Genomic DNA, 18,443 nt, shown 5'->3' on the forward strand with positions numbered 1-18,443 from the left:
TGGATTATTTTTCCCCCTTTCTTTGGTTTTGATTTTTTTCTACACTGGTTTCAATTTTATAAGCTTTCTCAATGTTTTAAACTTTTCTTGGGTCTGTGGACGTGCTTTTTGTAGGTTCAGTGTTCCCTGCACCTCTGGTGTGCCTTTGCTGTGCTCTGCTCACCAATGGTCAGCTCCGGGAGGCCCTCAGGCAGCAAGCCGTGGTCCTCACCACCCCAAAGCAGCAGCACCCTCAACTTTCCTGTCCAGATATTTGTCTTCATGGGTGACGTGTGTGCATGTCACTGCAGTCTCTCTGTGGTTTAGATTCTGTGACCGTGATGGGATGATCTAGGGTGCTGGTTGGTTGGTGATGTTTGCTGTTTGTTATTAGCTGCTATGTGCTCAGGATCCAGCACATACCAGGCATCAAGTATATACTTGTTGAATGAACAAATGCAAGATATCAACCGCTTTTCCATTTGTAAATATGCGAAGGCCACAGATGGAAATGGCGATGCAGGGTCAGCCCGCTGTCACCCCTCCATGGTGGCTTCCCCAGGGCTGCCCCTCAGGCTTCTCATCCTTCTGCTCCTGGATGTAAAGAAGGGAGCATATCTGAAAGTGAATTGAAATTCCCTAGAATTCAAATTCCCTTGCTTCTAGCCTTCTACTCAGCTCCCAGTGAAATAGAGTTAATTGTCCTCCAGTATATGAAGAGTTCTGAAACAGAATATATTATGAATCTCTTTCCTTCTCAAACAGGAATCAAACAAAAAAAGCTTAAAATTTCTACACGTGCATGTCACGTTAGATAGAAAGGCCAGGCCAGCAGGTAACCTGTCATGCCAAGGCTAGAACGTGCAACGTGGGGTTTTGGCCAGACTGTCAGGGATCGAGTCCTGGCCCAGCCTCTTTAAAACTCGTGAGCTCCTTAAGCCTTTTACGCCTTAGCAAGCCCATCTATAAAGTGAGGATAATAATGTAATCACCCGTATAGGGTTCCTTTAAGGATTAGGGAAGAGAATACCTGTAAAGCTCTAACACTTAGTCTGGCCAAGTAAATGTCAGATTCTATTCTTTTCCATTAGTGTTACAGCTTTGCTTAAGAAATTGGACTGTTTAGGTTACTAAACTCTTAAAGCAAGAGGAAATTACACAATGATACTAGTCACGTGGCCCCAGGCAGGGGAGATGAACACGTTCCTCCCTATTTTGGATTGTGCTGCTGTCTTCAAGGTCCTGTGTGTTTTTGCACACTGGTGTGGTGGATACACACACTTGGAGAGGGGCATGCAGCATGTCTCTGTGTGTCTCTGTGTACCCACGGGGTGTGCAAGCTGGTACCTGCCACAGTGAGTGGACAAAGCATGGCCTGCCCTTTTCCTACCAGGATGGGACAACGGCCAGTGGGCAGGACTTTGGGGCAGCTCAGGAGGAGGAGTGGGGCGAAGGGTACAGGAAGTACGTCCTGGAAGCTGCAGTTTCCAGCATAACAGATGAGTTTACTCTCTTATGCAGCATTTAAAGGAGATGGAGAGAAATGGTCCTGTGAAATGCTTTCTGATTCCCCAGCCTCATGGATGGAGCGTGCCCTTCTTGGGAGGACTCAGGTCGCCACGCGAAGTTCAGTCCAGCACGTCGTGTAATAAGGCAGCATGTGGTTCTGTCCACAGGGGCAGAGCCCTGTGGTTCTGGGAGAGCCCTCGGCCCCCCACTGAATGCCCCAGACAGTTAGGCCACTGGTTCTGAAACCTGTCCTGTGGAGCTCCTACTTTCCCTTTCTCCACCCAGTCTGCTATCTTAGCATCTGACCTTGACAACATGCCAGCCTGTAACCTTTTCAGACTCACGAACTGAGAACTTTAGGTCCAGGTAAATGCTGAACCCAAGATCTTGAGGGTACAGAGTCTATGCATATTGTGAGCGAAAGTCTCTGCCTAAGGACCTAAGAAAAGCCCTTTGATACAAAGGCATAGACGTTGCACACAAGCATGAGGGTCGTTTCTTTTGCTTAATCTTTAGTTCACCATTTTTTCTTCAAGTGAGGTTATGGGATGGTTGAAATATAGGTACGCACAATGTAATGAACAGACAACAGAAAAGCAGGAGTTTGAGAGGGATTTCAGCGGCAACTCATAAGGGAGAAATGATCTGATAAGAACATACAGAAATTAAGAAACAAGATCAGGAATATGAAAAAAGAAATGCAGATGTTCTCGGCCACGACTGTGGGTTCAGATTTTCAGATTCTCAAGTGAAGCAAAGACCTTCTGTTCGCATGGAATTTTCTGCAGCCCTGGATAAACTGTGAAAAATCGTTTCTCAAAGCGTAACCAAGACCTTTACAAGCAGCCTGGCCATGTGATACCTGGGATGCTCCCTAAGAGCTCAGGTGTAAGAGTCTGGCACAGCCCAAGGAGCAGAGCCCTGATGTGGAGTCTGCCTTCCACTCCGCCCTCCACTGAGGAGGGAATGTGAACAGGCCCAGAACCTTTCCTTCTTCTTCAGTGTCTGGGTGGGTGTGTGCTTTATGGGGCCCCTGACGTGCTTTCCAGTTTGACTTTCTGTGTCAATCGACGATTACCACGTGGATCAAAACAGAAACCAGGATGTCAGCTTCCCCTGCTCCCAGCTCCTCCCTCCCTGGTGCATCTCTTAGGCTTTTGTTGCTGAGCTTTCTGGGGGGCAGAAAACAAGAAGGGGAAGGGGAGGCCCGAGCAGGTAGGCAGACAGGCTGCAGGCCAATATGAGGTCAGGTGAGCATCACCTGAGAGGTCAGGCCCCTCCTGCCTCATCCTGCACTGCCCGGTGTCCTTGAGAAAAGACTGTCCAGGAGGTCAGAAAGAGGGGATGTGCATTTTCATGAAGGCCCAAATCTGTAGATGTTGGAATTATTTTTCATTACAAATGTCACAAACATAAAAAATAGGGAAGACAAATCTTCCTCTGACCCAAGGTCACTGCAAACATTTTAATAAGTCCTGTCCCATCTCTTCCTTATGTTCCAGTTTACATGTGTGTGCTCTGTTTCAGAGGTTCGTTAATGATAAGCTTTTCCATGTTATCACATCATTTGTATCCTTCCTTTGCAGAGAGTTCCTCCTTACGTATTAAATCAATAGCTCATTTTTAATATGGGAGTTCACATTCTTGAGCAAATACATTCAACCATTATTGATACTTTTGTTGATCTAAAACAATAAAATAGCTAGTTATTTTACCGGCCAAATGGGTTTATCAGGGAACAGCAAAGAACTGCAATTCTGGACATGCAATTTATGTCAAGCCACAGGCAAGTCCAGAGAATAAAGGAGAGGAACATTCTTTTATAGAGGAGAAAAGGAAGTTGTGATGGGCTGTTATAAATGAAAAGTCCATTGGAGGAAACTGGGAGTTTGAAGTATAGAGACTTTCCGTTGGCTGAGCTGTGCAGTTTCTCACTGGCTGGACTGTTGCCAGACAAGGAGAAATTCTTCCTTCCTTCTGCTGGTAGTAAAGTAATAACCTTCTTCCTGTTGGAGATGCAAGGTACCTCTCTTCTTGTCGATAATGCAGTTGACATCGAGTGGTGGGGCATGAGAGCTCCCCCTTCTAGCCTTCCCATTCCTTTTTCTTTTTTTCTTTTGAATGTAAGGGACCTGAATGACTCTTTTTTCTTTGAAAATAAAGAGTATTATTCTTATATAAATTTAAAAATGACCTTTCTGTGTGTGGTTCTATACTACAGTTTTAAGTAAGATGTCATCATTTAAAGTGTGAGAGTCTAGTAGCCAATAGTTTACCTTCACTAATTCAACCAATGTTTATTGAGTACCTCTTCATTTTGTGTGTCAAGTACTATGTGTGGAAGAGTTTACAATAAATACTCATGAATTTCACATTCTATGCATTAAAACTTTAGTATTATCAGAATATTTAATCATATTTTCTTATTAATTTTTTTGAAGACTATAGATTACTTTTTGAAAGTAAGAATATCTGTGCAACCACTACCCATATAAAGAACTGGAACATTGTCAGCACCAAACCAATTGCATTTTATTTGTGTATGTATGTATGTATGTATTTTTGGCTGTGTTGGGTCTTTGTTGCTGCGCGCGGGCTTTCTCTAGTTGTGGCAAGCGGGGGCTACTCTTCGTTGTGGTGCACAGGCTTCTCATTGCAGTGGCTTTTCTTGTTGTGGAGCCCGGGCTCTAGGCGTGTGGGCTTCAGTAATTGTGGCACACGGGCTCAGTAGTTTTGGCTCGTGGGCTCTAGAGCATAGGCTCAGTAGTTGTGGTGCAAGGGTTTAGTTGCTCAGTGGAATGTGGGATCTTCCCAGACCAGGGATTGAACCCACTTCCCCTGCATTGGCAGGCAGACTCTTAACCACTGTGCCACCAGGGAAGTCTCTCATTTCTTATTTTGTGTATGTGTGCTTATTGTTTATTTTCTTCATTAAGTTACTATGTCAGTGACAGTTTAGCCAGGAAAGCAGAAAACACACTAGGCATTTCAAGCAGGAAGGTTTTTAATATAAAGGATCATATACTTACAGAATAGCTGGAGAAGTTGGAGGAGTAAAGGTCAGAGACAGACCCATGTAGCTCTCAGTTGCTCTGGCTATTAAAGAGGTGGAAGGTGTGGAACATTCCAGAAATTCCTGGTAAGGATTAGAGTTAAGCCAGCATTGGAGCAGGTGCTTCCCAGGAAAATGTCTGGAGACTACTGCAGACCTCACATCTGCCAAAGCCAGTGTGTGTCCTCTCTGCCAGGGACATGATGCTGTGGCTCTGTCCACATCCTGTGCTCGTACTTCTCATTGGTGGGATCTCCCCGACAGCCTCATAGACAAGAGATGTAAAGACTGCAGTGCTGACATGGAGCCCCTGTAATTGAGGGAAGAGCAGGAAAGAGAGGAGTGAGCTGGGTTGTAGGTTGTTATGCTTGAGGGTAGCCCCCTCCCCCAAAACATCAGCTCCTGGATTCACCATTTTCTCTCCCCTAACATATTAACTTCTGCTTCACATTTTTGTCTGCATCCAAATATATTGATGTCTGTTCATTTTCTAATATATTGACTTTTGTTCCAATCTATACCAGTTCCTTCTTTCTGCTTCCTTGATCTACCCTTTCTTCTAACGCTGTACTTAAGTATTGGCTTCATTTATTTCCATTCATACCTATTTTTATCAATATAAGGTATTTAAGGCCATGAAAATAACCTCTGAATCTTACTTTTAGTTACACACCGTAAATTCTGTTTTATAGCATTTTTGTCATTGTCATTTTCTTAAATGAATTTTGCTGTGAACCTGATGACCACTCTCCTGTTTTGTCCTACTTCCACTAATTGCTTAAAATTTCCAGGCAACACTCTACATTTTCCCTTTCTTCCTTATCTGCTTGTGGCCCATCAGTGTCCTCCACTGAAGATTGTACGGTCTTTCAGAAGGAGCATTTGGAAATGTGCGCAGGCATTTTAGTTGCCATGATGAGTGGGGGTGGGTTGCTTTCAGCATCTAGTGGGCAGATCCAGAGGTGCTAAAAGTCTTATGATATGACAACCGTGCTGCACAAGTAATACTGGCACCTAAAATGTCAGTAGTGTCCCACTAAGAAAAATGAAAGGTCTCCAATGTCACCAGCTAAAAGAATTAACTGACAGGGCTTCCCTGGTGGCGCAGTGGTTGAGAGTCCGCCTGCCGATACAGGGGACACGGGTTCGTGCCCCGGTCTGGGAAGATCCCACATGCCGCGGAGCGGTTGGGCCTGTGAGCCATGGCCGCTGAGCCTGTGCGTCCAGAGCCTGTGCTCCACAACGGGAGAGGCCACAACAGTGAGAGGCCTGAGTACCACAAAAAAATAAAAAAAAAAAAATTAACTGGCAGAGTCAGAACTTGGACATGCATTGGACAAATTCAGTGTTTTTCTTTGGGTTATATTTTTTCTATCATATTGTTACTAAATTATTCCATGAATGACTAGATCTAGATTTCCCTCTTATCCGATTAACCTGTAAAAGTTTGGGACTTGGCTGACACCAAGGTCAAACAAATGTCTCCACTAAGAAAGAAAAATGAATACATTAATAAAGTAAAGTTATGTTTCTATTTCAAAGAAAAACAATTTCCTATTTGCTTGATCGAGAGCCTGTACCTCACTCAGGACCATCAGTGATCATTAAGGCCTGATTCTTTGTTAAGACTTGAGCATAAGCATTGAATTTCACAAGTCTTCAATCTCAAAACTGGAAACCAAACTGAAGACATTATTCATAGAGTCACACCTAAAAAGCCAGAAGAGTTTGGTCAAAGAATTTAAAAAAAAAATTGACTTTTAAATTATCATATAAGTGGAGAGAAAAGATTAATTTTCCTTCTCTACTATTAGAACTGACAACCAGCAGTTTTAGAAAATGGTACTCTTGTTCAGTAGGTCCTCATGTAAATTGGGTCATTAAGATTATCTGGCTTAATTTCGAGGAGTTCGCAGGATTTAATTTAATGGAGTTCACAAGATTCCCTACAGAACAGCTTTAAAATGACATGTGTTTCTTTTTTTTAATTTAATAGTCTCTTATTCCCTGTTAGCAAGTGGAAAAGTAGACTCATAAAACATTGATTCAGATTTCGTCTCTGCATTGATACATGGGTCAGTCATCAACACTGTGCCTAGTTCATCCTAAGTACTGTATAAAGAAGAGAATATACCCTTACTTGGATGATTCTTTTTGCCAAGTATGATTAACTCACTACAGTCATCCTTCCCTGTTGGTTCCAGGAACCCGCATGGATACCAAAATCTGCATATGCTCAAGTCCCTTACATAAAATGAGGTGGTATTTGCAAATAACCTATGCACATCCCCCCACACACTTTAAATCATCTCTAGGTGGCTTATAATACCTAATAGAATGTCAATGCTACCTAAATAGTTGTAAATACTTGGTAAATGCTAGGTAAATGGTTGCTGGCACAAGGCAAATTCAAGTTTGTTTTTTTAGAACTTTCTGGGATTGTTTTTCTGATTTTTTTCCATCTGTAGTTGGTTGAATCAGCAGACTCGGAACCCTTGGACCAGGAGAGCTGACTGTATTAACTTGCCGGGGCTTAGAAGTTACTGAATATAATGAAATTGGCCGATGGCTGAAAAACTGCCTAATAAGTGTGGGAGCAGATCAATCCAGGCAGGCTGGACTCTCCGCTCTCAGGAAATTTGATCTAAGGGATGACACATATATGCCCACTGAACTTTGACATTAGGTTCACCATATAATGTCTTACCCAAACCTGGATGCTACTGAGAGGCAAAAGGGTTGCTTACCATTTTTCTAGGACAAATGAGCACAAACCTGGGCTAGCCTGGCAGGAACTGTCTTTACTCACAACACTCCGGACACCAAATGTGTGGGTTTTGTCCACACCAACCAGCATTGCCGGATTTTCCAGCTTCCAACAGGGTGTCCTGCATTAATCTAACTCTGGTACTAACTACCTAGAGTCACCATCAGACCCCACAGGTGAAGGGCTCAGTCCCACAGCACTGCTCCCACTTCAGATGCCATTTGCATGCCAGGGCACCCACACTTCTGTCTGACTTGGCTACAAAGCTGTGGGTTCTACACTCTCCTACCCACCCCCCCCGGTTCCAGGTTCAATAATTTGCTACACCAGCTCACAGACCTAAGGAAGGCACTTTACTTACTTACTGTCACTGGTTTATTGTAAAAGACACCAGGGAACGGCGAGATGAAGAGGTACACAGGGAGAGGTCGGGAAGGGTTCCGGACCCCATGAAGCCAGGGTGTGCCATCCTCCTGGAAGCTCTCTGAACACGTTGTTTAGGGGTTTCCATGGCGATTTCATTACACAGCATTGATTAAATCATTGGTCATTGGTAACTGGACTAAATTTCCAGCCCCTTTCCCCTCCCCAGAGGCCCAGGATTGGGCTGAAACCCTCTAATCATGCCTTGATGCTTCTGGGGTCCAGCCCCGTCCATAAGCTGTGAAGGGACCCCGCCACCCGCCGGCTCAGACACTCCAAAGGTTCTAGGAGCTGTGTGCCAAGAGCCAGGGACAAAGACCAGGTATTTATTTTTTACTACGTGTATATCACAGCTCTGTAACCTGAGACATAAAAGTGGTGGCCTTGGGTATTGTATAAAGCGCGGTTCTCAAAGTGTGGTCCGCAGGGCAGCAGTGCCAGCAGCACCTGGGCATCGGTTAGAAATGTAAATCCACAGCCCCCACCCCACGCCTGCTGAATCCAAGGCTCTGAGGTGGCCAGGATTCTGTGTTTAAACTACCAGAGAATTCAGATGTGCTCTCAAGTCAGGGAGCACGGGAGTTCAGAGGCAGGGGGATGTGGGTCTGACTTAAAGGGATAAGAAGACTTCTGCCAGGTGTGTCAGGGGTGGCAGCGGAGGACCGTATTCCAGGTAGAGAGACAGCTGGGAGTCAGAGGACCAGGGGGGTTGTCGGCATGAGAGAGATGCAGCAGAGCTGGAGGACAAGGCTGGGAAGTCTCCAGCTTAAAAAAAGAAAAACAGACTTTTAACCTGGGAGTGGCATGAGCGTGTGTGTCTGTGTGTGTGTGTGCGTGTGTGAAGGAAGTATCCGTGGTATCAGTCCAACAGCTGGACTTGAAGGAGGAATGCCTGGAGTAAGGCATGGGCGTGGGGGGCAGGGGACTACAAGACTGATCCCTTGACCACACAGAGACCACAGAACCTCAGACAGGCGGAGCTGGAGGAAGCCTGCTTTGAAATGGATGTTTATGTATTTGTGCATCTGTTAGACGGCCAGGTCTGTGAGTCCAGGAGGCAGCCTGGGGACATCGGGGCTAAGAGCGGGTGCAGGGCAGGAGACGGGGGCGGGTCAGTAATCCATCGCCACGTGCAGTCAGGGTGATGCCCAGGAAAGCACCTCCAGGAAAGTGGACGAGGGCGAACCTGTGCAAGGCTTGGAGTGTAAGACGTGAGGGACCCTCCTCCAGTGCCCATCACTGCGCGTTTGCGTCTGTTCTGTGTGTGACATAGTGACAGGGCACACAGCTGGCTTGGTACCACATCAAGGACACTGAAAGAGATGGATTTCCGATATGTGCTTCCTTCCACAGTGAAGCCCAGCAGGTGTCAGTGGGTTGTGTTGCCTGACGTGCCTCTTTGTTCCCCCCGTCCCCAGGAGAGCTGTGGCCATGAGGGCTCCATGGCCTTGCTACACAGGTCACCAAGCCCATCTTTGATTTTACTAAATCTATATATTAGAACAAATGCCACGGCTTCAGTCTTAGCAGAGCCTGGAAATATTCTTTTTTTATTATCATTCTTCTGCCTCGTGGGATTGAGGTTCACCTTGACCTTCTTCCCGTTACTGCTCCGGGACACTTGCTGTATGTGACTTAAATCTTGTTCTTTCATAGAAATACTCACTTTCAAGATTCTCAACATGTTTAAGTAAATTTTCTTAGATTTCTGCAGAAATATTCCATGACCTTTATCAAAGTCACTTTTATAAATATGCTGTTCCTGATGAGAGACCATTAAAATCAGGAAGATACAGTTGTGAAATCCACACTGGGGTGCATCAAATAAAAACTGTTTAACTTGGTTAAAATATGATTGGGTCACGTTGGCAGAGAGCTGAATAATCGCACAAAACCACAAGGGTCCTGTGTCACCTCTGATTGTCCTCCATCAGCACCGACAGGGCCATACCCAAGGCAGGAAGTGGTCTGGGGCTCAGACGCATGAGATCTGTGCTTGGGAAACAGGAGGGCTCTTTTCCCTCTACTGATCAAGGGAACTGATTCTCTAGAGAAGGGAACTTTCCCCATCGACTTGCCTTATTCCTTTTGACAAAGCAAAGCCAAATGTCAAACTTGTTTCCACGTATATCTTCGAGACTTTTAGTGTTCTTCAAGTAAGGGACTCGGTTTCATAGAGAACAGAGCATTAGATGCTGTTGAGCCTGGGGTTGCCAGCCTGTGGCTTTGGTCCTCTGAAACCATGTCTTGGGTCCCTTCCTTTATGAGACACCTCTGGTCATCTGCCTGTGGGGACCAAGTTGGATGCAGGTCATTCTGAGCAGCGCAGCCTTGACTGCAGAGGAAGTAAAACAGATGGGCCTCATGGACAGGAGGACTCCGTCCATTTTCCAAGCACCACAATAAAAATCATTTTAAATCTTAATTGTGTTAATTTTTAAAATCAACACTGGTTTGGTTCTTTTTCTTTCTTTCTTTTTGTTCCTTTTCACTGAATGAACTCCTTAACTTCATCCTTCAAGATATATATCTATTTACAGTCCTTTTGTATTGTGGTAAAAGATATGATATATATTATATATGATATAAAATTTACCATTTTAACCACTTTTGAATGCATGGTTCAGTGGTATTAAGCACATTCATATTGTGCAAATGTCACCACCGTCCATCTCCAGATCTTTTCCGTCTTCCCAAACGGAAACTCTGACTATGAGACACCTCCTCACCCCGTCATCCCCCATCCCCTGGCAACCACCCTTCTACTTTCTATCTCTGTGATTTTGACTAGTCTAGGTACCCTGCTGTAAGTAATGGTTCCTTTTTTAAAAATTATTTATTTTTTGGCCATGCCCTATGGCACGTGGGATCTTAGTTCCCCAACCAGGGAGCAAACCTGCACCCCTTGCATTGGAAGGGCAGAATCTTAACCACTGGACTGCCAGGGAAACCCCATTGGTACCTTTTTTAGTAAATTTAATGAATTGAAATATTGAACATATTGAGAGATGCTCAGAAAGCCTGAGTAGCCCTGGGGATGTAAATGGAGCTGAGAATCAGACCAACTTTCATTTCCGTTGACCTCCTTTGAGGCAACATCCAAGCCATTATTGTGAAAAGGTCACCATCCAGCTGCAACCCTGGAGGTATTTTGCTCTGTGAATTCTCTCGTGGGGAAGCGCTTATCACTTTGTTGTCCGTATTTCTTTCTGGTTTATTACCGATCATTTCCTGTTGTGCCCTCTCACTTAGAAGCACAAGTGAGTGTACTTAATATGGGTTTGTTTTGAAAAAATGTCTGGTGTTTCCAATTCTGGAAACAATAGAAAAGAACCAAAAGATTGTTTTGTCAAATGTATGTTGGCACCCATAGCAAGACACACGTTCCAAGATGTTGAAATGTAGGGGGAAGATACAAGCCATCTTAGAATTGATGCAATTCACTGATAGAAATCACCAAGACAGGCCAGAAAAGTAGAGTATTAGTAGTCAGCCAAAGGCCATTAATGCAAAGATGTGACAATACAGTAAAGATTTTCTTCAAGAGATTTCGTGAGCTCTTCGTCTGCCTTTTACCACAGGGCATGTTTGTGAGTCTTCACTGTGCACCCCACTCTCTCACAGGGCAGATGACCACGAGAGCAGGCTGCTACAGAGACCTGAGGTTCCCGGTGAACGCATCATTCTGCAGCCCCGACACCCGGCCTGTCACAGGGGTCGTGCCTTGCAAAGTGTCCGCCTGTCCCCCCAGGTAAGAACTGCCATGTTCTTCTGAACGGGTATCAGGGTTTTGCAGATATAATGCTGAGGCCTTGGTGCTTCTGAGTCTGGGGAATAGAACTGCCAACCACTGCCACATAATCCGTGACAGCAGAGGCAAAAGGAACAAGAACTGCCTGCACAGGTGAGCCAAATAAAGGGCGCCGGGGCTGGAAACAGCCTGCAAGGCCTTGTCAGTGGGAGCGAAGGTCTCGTAGTAGACGGCGCTTGTTCTGTCTTACTCAGTGCAGGCTGTGGGAGGGATGGTGTGCTGTGGACATAAGGAACGCTTTCCCTCGCAGCCTCTAACCCCTTCGCTGGCGTTTCCTTTTCTTACTGAGTAAAACCTGTTAGAAGAACCTGCTGGCGAGGCCTGTCCAGGCTGTAGAGGGAATGTGGACGCTGCACACTTGTGGGACGGGCCACAGAAAGCAGGCCTCTGTCATCCCACTCACCTGTCCCCAGTACTGCCGCCCCTCCACGTTTCTGAAGAAAGCTCAGGTTCCCTGACACAGGGGTTGGGAAGGACCCCTAGGAGGCAGCCGTGGTCCTGCCCTGCCCTCCTCAGCCATCACTCCCTGGGCTTGTCTGTAGTCTGTCTGCTTCTCACTTGCGTCATCTTCACAGAGGGGCTGTGGAAATCATCTGAGTAACGTATTTATGGGATGAAAGGCCCGCTAGACCCTTCAGATAGCGGAGGTACCCGCCACAACACATGTGATCTCGTACATCTTGATTTTTTTTTTTTTTTTTTTTTTTTTGCGGCATGCGGGCCTCTCACCGTTGTGGCCTCTCCCGTTGCGGAGCACAGGCTCCAGATGCGCAGGCTCAGCGGCCATGGCTCACGGGCCCAGCCGCTCCGCGGCATGTGGGATCCTCCTAGACCGGGGCACGAACCCGTGTCCCCTGCATCGGCAGGCGGACTCTCAACCACTGCACCACCAGGGAAGCCCTACGTCTTGATTTTAAAGATGCACAGGAGATGGCTCTGCTTGAGCTGAGCCTCAAAGCAGAAAGCCGGATGCCTCCCCCAGAGATAGTAACACTCAAGAGGGAGGGAGGCACTGTCTCCCTTCTCTCTGAGTCTGTGGGTCCCTGGTCCCTCACTTAGGGTAGAGATGGAGGACACAGACCAGCATCTGAGAGGCCGGGACCTTGCCCCCCACCGCTGTGAGGGGAGTGGGGCTTCCTTGGGAAGATGTGTCCTCCCTCAGAGGGCCAGTGGCCCGACTCAGCCGGACTCCTCGGCTACCACGCCCCACAGCCTGGTAATGAGAGAGAGAGATGGGTCAGAATTTGCAAAAGGAATTTAGTGCCTGAGGCCCATCACCCACCGAGGCATTGGAGGCCCATTTGGGCGTTTTTCTGGGACCGAAGGAGCTCCTGGAACTGATACCCAACCTGGTCCTCGCTTCACCTGTCAGCGATCCTGCAGCCAGCCGGGCGCCCCCATGGTCTGCGCAGGGCTGGACGGCAGACAGAAGCTCAGCCACTGTGGGCTCCTTCTGTGCCTGAAGCGACACACCCAGTGCACACCGTCCAGGATGGTTTACGAAATGAAGCCCCTGGTCAACCAGGAGAAGATAGAGCACAGCGCCACTTCTGCAAAATGAACCTCCCGTCCGAAGGAAACAAGGGGCCAGACAGCCAGGGCTCCCAGGGTCCGCTGAGGTGTTGCACCAACTTGACCCCTTCTCCCCGGACAGCCGGTTCTGCACCTGTGTTCCAGGTAACACAGCATGGACCTCACTGTGACCTCTGATCATACCTCTCCAAGGAGCCTTGGGGAGAAGGATGTTAAGAGCACTGCTGCAGGCACTGGGCTTCTCTTTCCACAGTGCACCGAGTTCTTGCTAAGTCAGAGGAATCCAGGGTGCCTCAAGGCAACTAGTTAACAGTGTTGAGAAGCCGAAAAACCTCACTAATTTAGACGAAGAGGGGTGTGTTTGTGCGTGTGACTTTTATGTGCAGGGGAAACTAAAGTTACTGGTGACTTGGGACTAAATCCATCGGAATGTTAAAGCTCAGGCTGATTGGGAATGTTTAGTTCTTGCATGGAATCTCTCCCTGGGGTCGTGTGAGTGGCTCACCCCTTGTAGTCCAAGCTGCCCAGGTGGCCTTGGTGAAGCTCATTACAGTGGACTCCAGTGAACACTGACCCCAGCCCCGGGCTAAGTCACCCACTCCTCGGCTTCCAGCTTCGTGATTTTAAGCATCCCATAACTCAGATGCGAAGTGGTGGTTGGGACACCCTGAATAGGCCCCTCTGCATCTCCAAACCGTGCAGGACTCAGCCCAGGATGCAGGAGTAGCTGGCGGCCCTGAGGGGGCAGGGGAAGCAGAGGCAGCCACGGTAGCCAGCAACTGATGCTTCTCCGAGGACGGCCTCCACCCCATGGTGCGGGGAGAAGGCTGGGGGTTCCCCTCCCTCCCTCTCCTGGGCTTCCTCCTTGTACTGAACCCTTAGGGGAGGCATTTAAGCGATGCCCAGCTGCTGTCTGTTCAGTGTTACCCCAGATGGCAGGCTGCTTTTACCAGTGTCTGGTCCCGTGTAAGTGCACCAGAAATATCACTTTCCACGAAGGTCACTTATTGGATTGGATTATTGGTTATTGGATTTCAGTGATAGAGCTCTAGCATACCTTACGTGGTCAGGCAAAACTGTCCTTACTCTCAACCATTATCCATGACTATCATCATCATCTCTTGTGTCTGTTTAGATAAATCTTGTTTCCTGGTACAGAATTTTCACGCTCATTGATTCCAGAAAACCTCTCCAGGGTCAGATGTTAGTCTTGTCCACTGTCATATCCTGAGGGATGAGAGCTGCGCCTGTCTCTCAATAAATGCTTGTAGAAGTCAGGGATGAACCAGGGTCCCATGGGCCAGGGCAAGAACTCCAGGCCTGTGGCATGGTCTCGGGAAAGTGGCTTCACCTCCTGATGCCTCGGTTTCCTCAGCTGTGAGTTGACAAAGAGAAAACGCACAGACGTATGCCCTAAGTACGAAGCTCTGTGACCCCACTCTCCCTTGGGGGGTCTTGTAGGTGAGACCAGCCAGTCCTGTTTGTATGCTGCCATTGAGAAATAAGACGCTGCTTCGTCAACTCTCTCGTAATCTGTAATAAGCCTTATTTGTATGTTTCCACGTGTCTCTCACGTAAAGTACCCGACCTAGGCCAGCCTCCTTCAAGATCTGCCCCAAGAGTAAGAGAGCTTGTACTATTCTTGATGAGCCATAGCTTTAGGGACTGAGGTCTCATCAGACGCTTTCGGTCATCAGAGCCACCTGTGGCCATTAGCATCCACGTGAGTGACCACGCTCCCTGACTCTCCAGTCCTGTCCCAGCCTCTCACTCCTGCCGTCAGCAAGGACTGCCAGGCAGCGCTCCCATGTGGAGTCACAAGACAGCATCCCTGATGACTCCCTGGGGCAGAGCTGCCCCCCTCCGCCCCATGTCTCCAGCCCAGCCCTCCATGTGAAGGGGAAGTGCTCCCTACCATGTTTGAGCTGTGCTTCCGTGGTCTCTGTTGCGGCAGCTGAGCCCTCTCCTGCTTCCTACCTGCTGCCCCTGTGAGACCTTGTTTCTAAACACCCTGCCCTGGCCATGGCCTCTTTGTCTTTGCAGCTCCTGGGCTCCCAGATAGATCCATGCTCGAGGTGTCCTCCTGTCCCACCAGGTGTCCAGGCTTTAACCCCCTTGTCCAACTCCACTTGCCCAGAAAACCCAGTCTGGCGACACCTCTCTCATCACTCACTCTGCTGCTTGTGGAGCTCGGGAGTTTAATGCTGCCAGAAGTTCACAAGCCCACGCTCTCACTCTGAATGTATGGCCATCGGCTTCCCTGGCCGTCCAGGATGGCAGGCAGTCCTCTCACCCTTCCCTGGGCATCTGGTCCCTCGCAGGACAGTGATATTACATCACCTCCTGTCTCCTCCAGCTTTCTTCTTCTCCAGCTCACACTCTTGGCCCAGGACCTCAGACCTCAGAGATGGGTTGAGGCAATGGCCACACCCTCCTCCCACCAATGCCGCCTGAGACACCCCCGTCACTCTGCCTTCCTTCCTTCACGCTGGACCAGGGTCCTGCTTCTCCCCAGGAACCTTCATAGTTATGTCTCTCCTTCTCCTTCATGCTGATGGACTCCTTCCAAGAAAGATTTTTAAATGGGTGTTGGGTTTCCTTAAGCAAGATTATAAACGTATATATATATTTGTATGCTACTAGTTTTTCCAGTAGGTCCCCTGTTCAGCCCACTGTTTCTCTCCCTTGGCCTCCTCCCCCCCACCCCCTACAGCCTGTCTTTCTGGTTGTCAGGGACCCAGAGCCAACAAGGTCTCTGGATTCTTCTACATCTTATATTCTGTACTTAACTCATTGGTGTAGAATTTTACAAGTAAACTCTGTCAAGAGCTTTGTGTGCAAAGAAAAGGCACAGCTCAGGAGCAACAGGACCAGTCTCAGGGAGACTGGAAGTGGTGCATGGGAACAGCCTGTGGAGAACACAGCGAGGGCACCCAAATCACCCCAGAAAACCCAGAGGCCCCCACCTTATTGAGCTCTTTGATTTATACATCTCATATTTTTTGATATTTATATTTCCTCTGAAAGAGAAAGCTTTGGGAGACAATAGAAAGCTGGCAGTGAAACTAATGCCATGCGTCCCTGCTGGGAGACCCCTGAGGAGGACAAGAGGGGCGCCTGCAGGGTTTCTGCTTCACCCCCAGCCAGTTGCAGGAGCCTGATGACAAGCCAGCCCGCAGGTGTCTATGGTCCGGGTGGGACAAAGTTTCCCAGTTCCCAGCCCACAGCTCTTCTGCATCCAAGTCCTTTGGTGGAGTGGACTTAGCATGCTAAGGGGCTAGAGCAGCATAGCCCATGCCTGCCAGCTCGCACCTGGTCGAAGGTGTGGGCTGAGCTGCCACCTTGGTGCTCCCACCTGTACGTAATCGGGGCAACACAAGGTCAGGATTTGTTGAGGGAATCCACGTAAAAGCTCTTAGCCCAGTACATGGGCTAAAACACTCAGTAAGTCTTGGCTGTTTTATTTTTTGCTGCAAAAGGAGAAACAAGTTCACATTAGTTATTAGTCTGTGAAGCAAAACGATCAATGACAAACACAGAAGAATGAACCTGTATTATATGCCTCAGTCCTTGTGGGTTGTCATTTTAACAGTTGAATTGGGAAAATAGATCTTAATTTTAAAAGTTGTTTTGTTGTCCTCTGAAATGTGAGATACATTTCTCTCTTGCCCAGAATACCGATGACTTTTTGTCCCTGATTAAGTGGGCAGCAAACCCAAGCTTTATTTGTCCAAGCAGGAGAACCCTTGCCTTTCTTACTAGACTGCTCCTGCGAGGCGGCCGTCCATGACCCTCTCGAGCCGCGTGTCCACCTGCTTCTCCACGGCCTCACAAAGCCACAGTGGCCACACTGCGTGGCTGCAGTCCTCAGCCTCCCACCTCTTCGTCTGACTCGGGGCAGGGAGGATGAAGCAGGGTGCAATGTGCCGTCTCCAGCTCCATGTGAAGTGAAGGAGGCTCGCCAAAGGACCGCGAAGCGGAGACTTTAAAATAGCCTAATCCACAGTCCTTCTCCTTTGTAAGTTACAAGAACAGGAAAACTGCTCCGCTGGTGGGAGCCCCTTCCCTCCTGAGCCCTCCCCAAGCACGTGTGCGCGCAGCGCGTCGAAGGCGCGCACGCACGGTGTCGCGGACGGGGTCCCAGCTCGTAAATCTCCGCGAGGCAGAGACCTGGGAGTCCAGGAGCCTCCTAGCTGGAGGAGGAGGATCTCAAAACGTCTGCGAGGCTCCGGCCAGCAGGAGCATCACGGCCAAATAATGGAGCGTCAGCACTTCGAGAGCTGCTCCCCTGGGACTGAGCAAGGCCAGCGCCCTGCAAGGAGGAGGGCCTCTCACAGACGGCAGCGTGCGGCTCTCCCACGGCTCATTTGAGGGAGAATCAGGCATTTTTATCGCTTGCTTTTGAAACGTGAACTATAAATCACACGGCTATTTATTTCCTTTCTATTTCTCAGTTTATCTAAATGGAGTGGCTCTTCCTGTCATTTATCTTATCTCTCTAGTTTTCGAAGCACAGACACTAATTGTACGCCTTCCTGGACCATGGACTGAAGGTGGAACAAGAGGAAATACTTTCCAGATGGCAAACGAACACTTTTCCTCTCTCTTCAGTATTATTCTAGGAATGCAGAGTAAGCGTGTAGATAAAACATACTGTCATCGGATGCCCCCCACCCCAGTACACATGTAGCCCCCCTCTGTATTCCTCTCTGCTTGATATTTGGATGGTCATATTGTATTTGCCGACACTTTGCTGACCCTCTACAAACCTATCAGCAAAACTGCTTCTTTTACGACCAAGATACCGAAGCGGGTGACTGCATCCATTTGGTTGCATCCATTTGGTAGAAATGACAGAGCAGATGCACCAGGGGAACTTTATGACTAATGATCTTCTTATGGCAACACTGCCAGTGACAGGAAAGGGGGCAGTAACTTTTTTGTCTCATCTCTTAGATACAAGCCTTGAAAATATTAATGCCCAGTAGTGTACAGGTTAGCAAGGGAATGAAAACGTCCGTGGTCACTGAGGTGGTCCGTATAAGTGAAATGGCTTAACTCCCAGGATGCTACAGAAGTGAGTATTTCAGTTCATTTAATTAGCAGAGTGACGGAATAAACGAGCCACAGGACTGGCTTCCTGGGTGTGTGACCTGCCCATTCACCCAGGGCCCGGTGCTCAGAAGGTCCGCCTCTTGGTTTAATTCTCTGATGCAACCAACTTGAAACCCCTCATGATTTTGCACCTTGCAGTGGATTCCACAAGTTATACAGCCAGCTCTGCCCCGCACGCAGCCCGACTTCTGTGTAACATTCTTTTCTGGAATCTTTGGAAACTGTACTGGAATGTTTCTTCTTTTAGTAAATCA

The 18,443-nt window shown here is 47.9% G+C and overlaps 1 protein-coding gene across 1 annotated transcript in view; it reads left to right on the forward strand.

The window, feature by feature from the left end:
* ADAMTS16 (ADAM metallopeptidase with thrombospondin type 1 motif 16) overlaps positions 1-18,443 on the forward strand; it is a 154,952-nt gene that overhangs the window by 93,690 nt on the left and 42,819 nt on the right. Inside the window, exon 18 of the mRNA XM_027125373.1 lies at positions 11,355-11,481. Within this exon, the coding sequence (XP_026981174.1) occupies positions 11,355-11,481 (127 nt within the window). The remainder of the gene's footprint in view (positions 1-11,354; positions 11,482-18,443) is intronic.

This window comes from Aethalodelphis obliquidens, unplaced genomic scaffold (genome assembly GCF_003676395.1).
Source record: "Aethalodelphis obliquidens isolate GAN/ISIS:26980383/991018 unplaced genomic scaffold, ASM367639v1 scaffold29, whole genome shotgun sequence".
Classification (NCBI taxonomy): domain Eukaryota; kingdom Metazoa; phylum Chordata; class Mammalia; order Artiodactyla; family Delphinidae; genus Aethalodelphis; species Aethalodelphis obliquidens.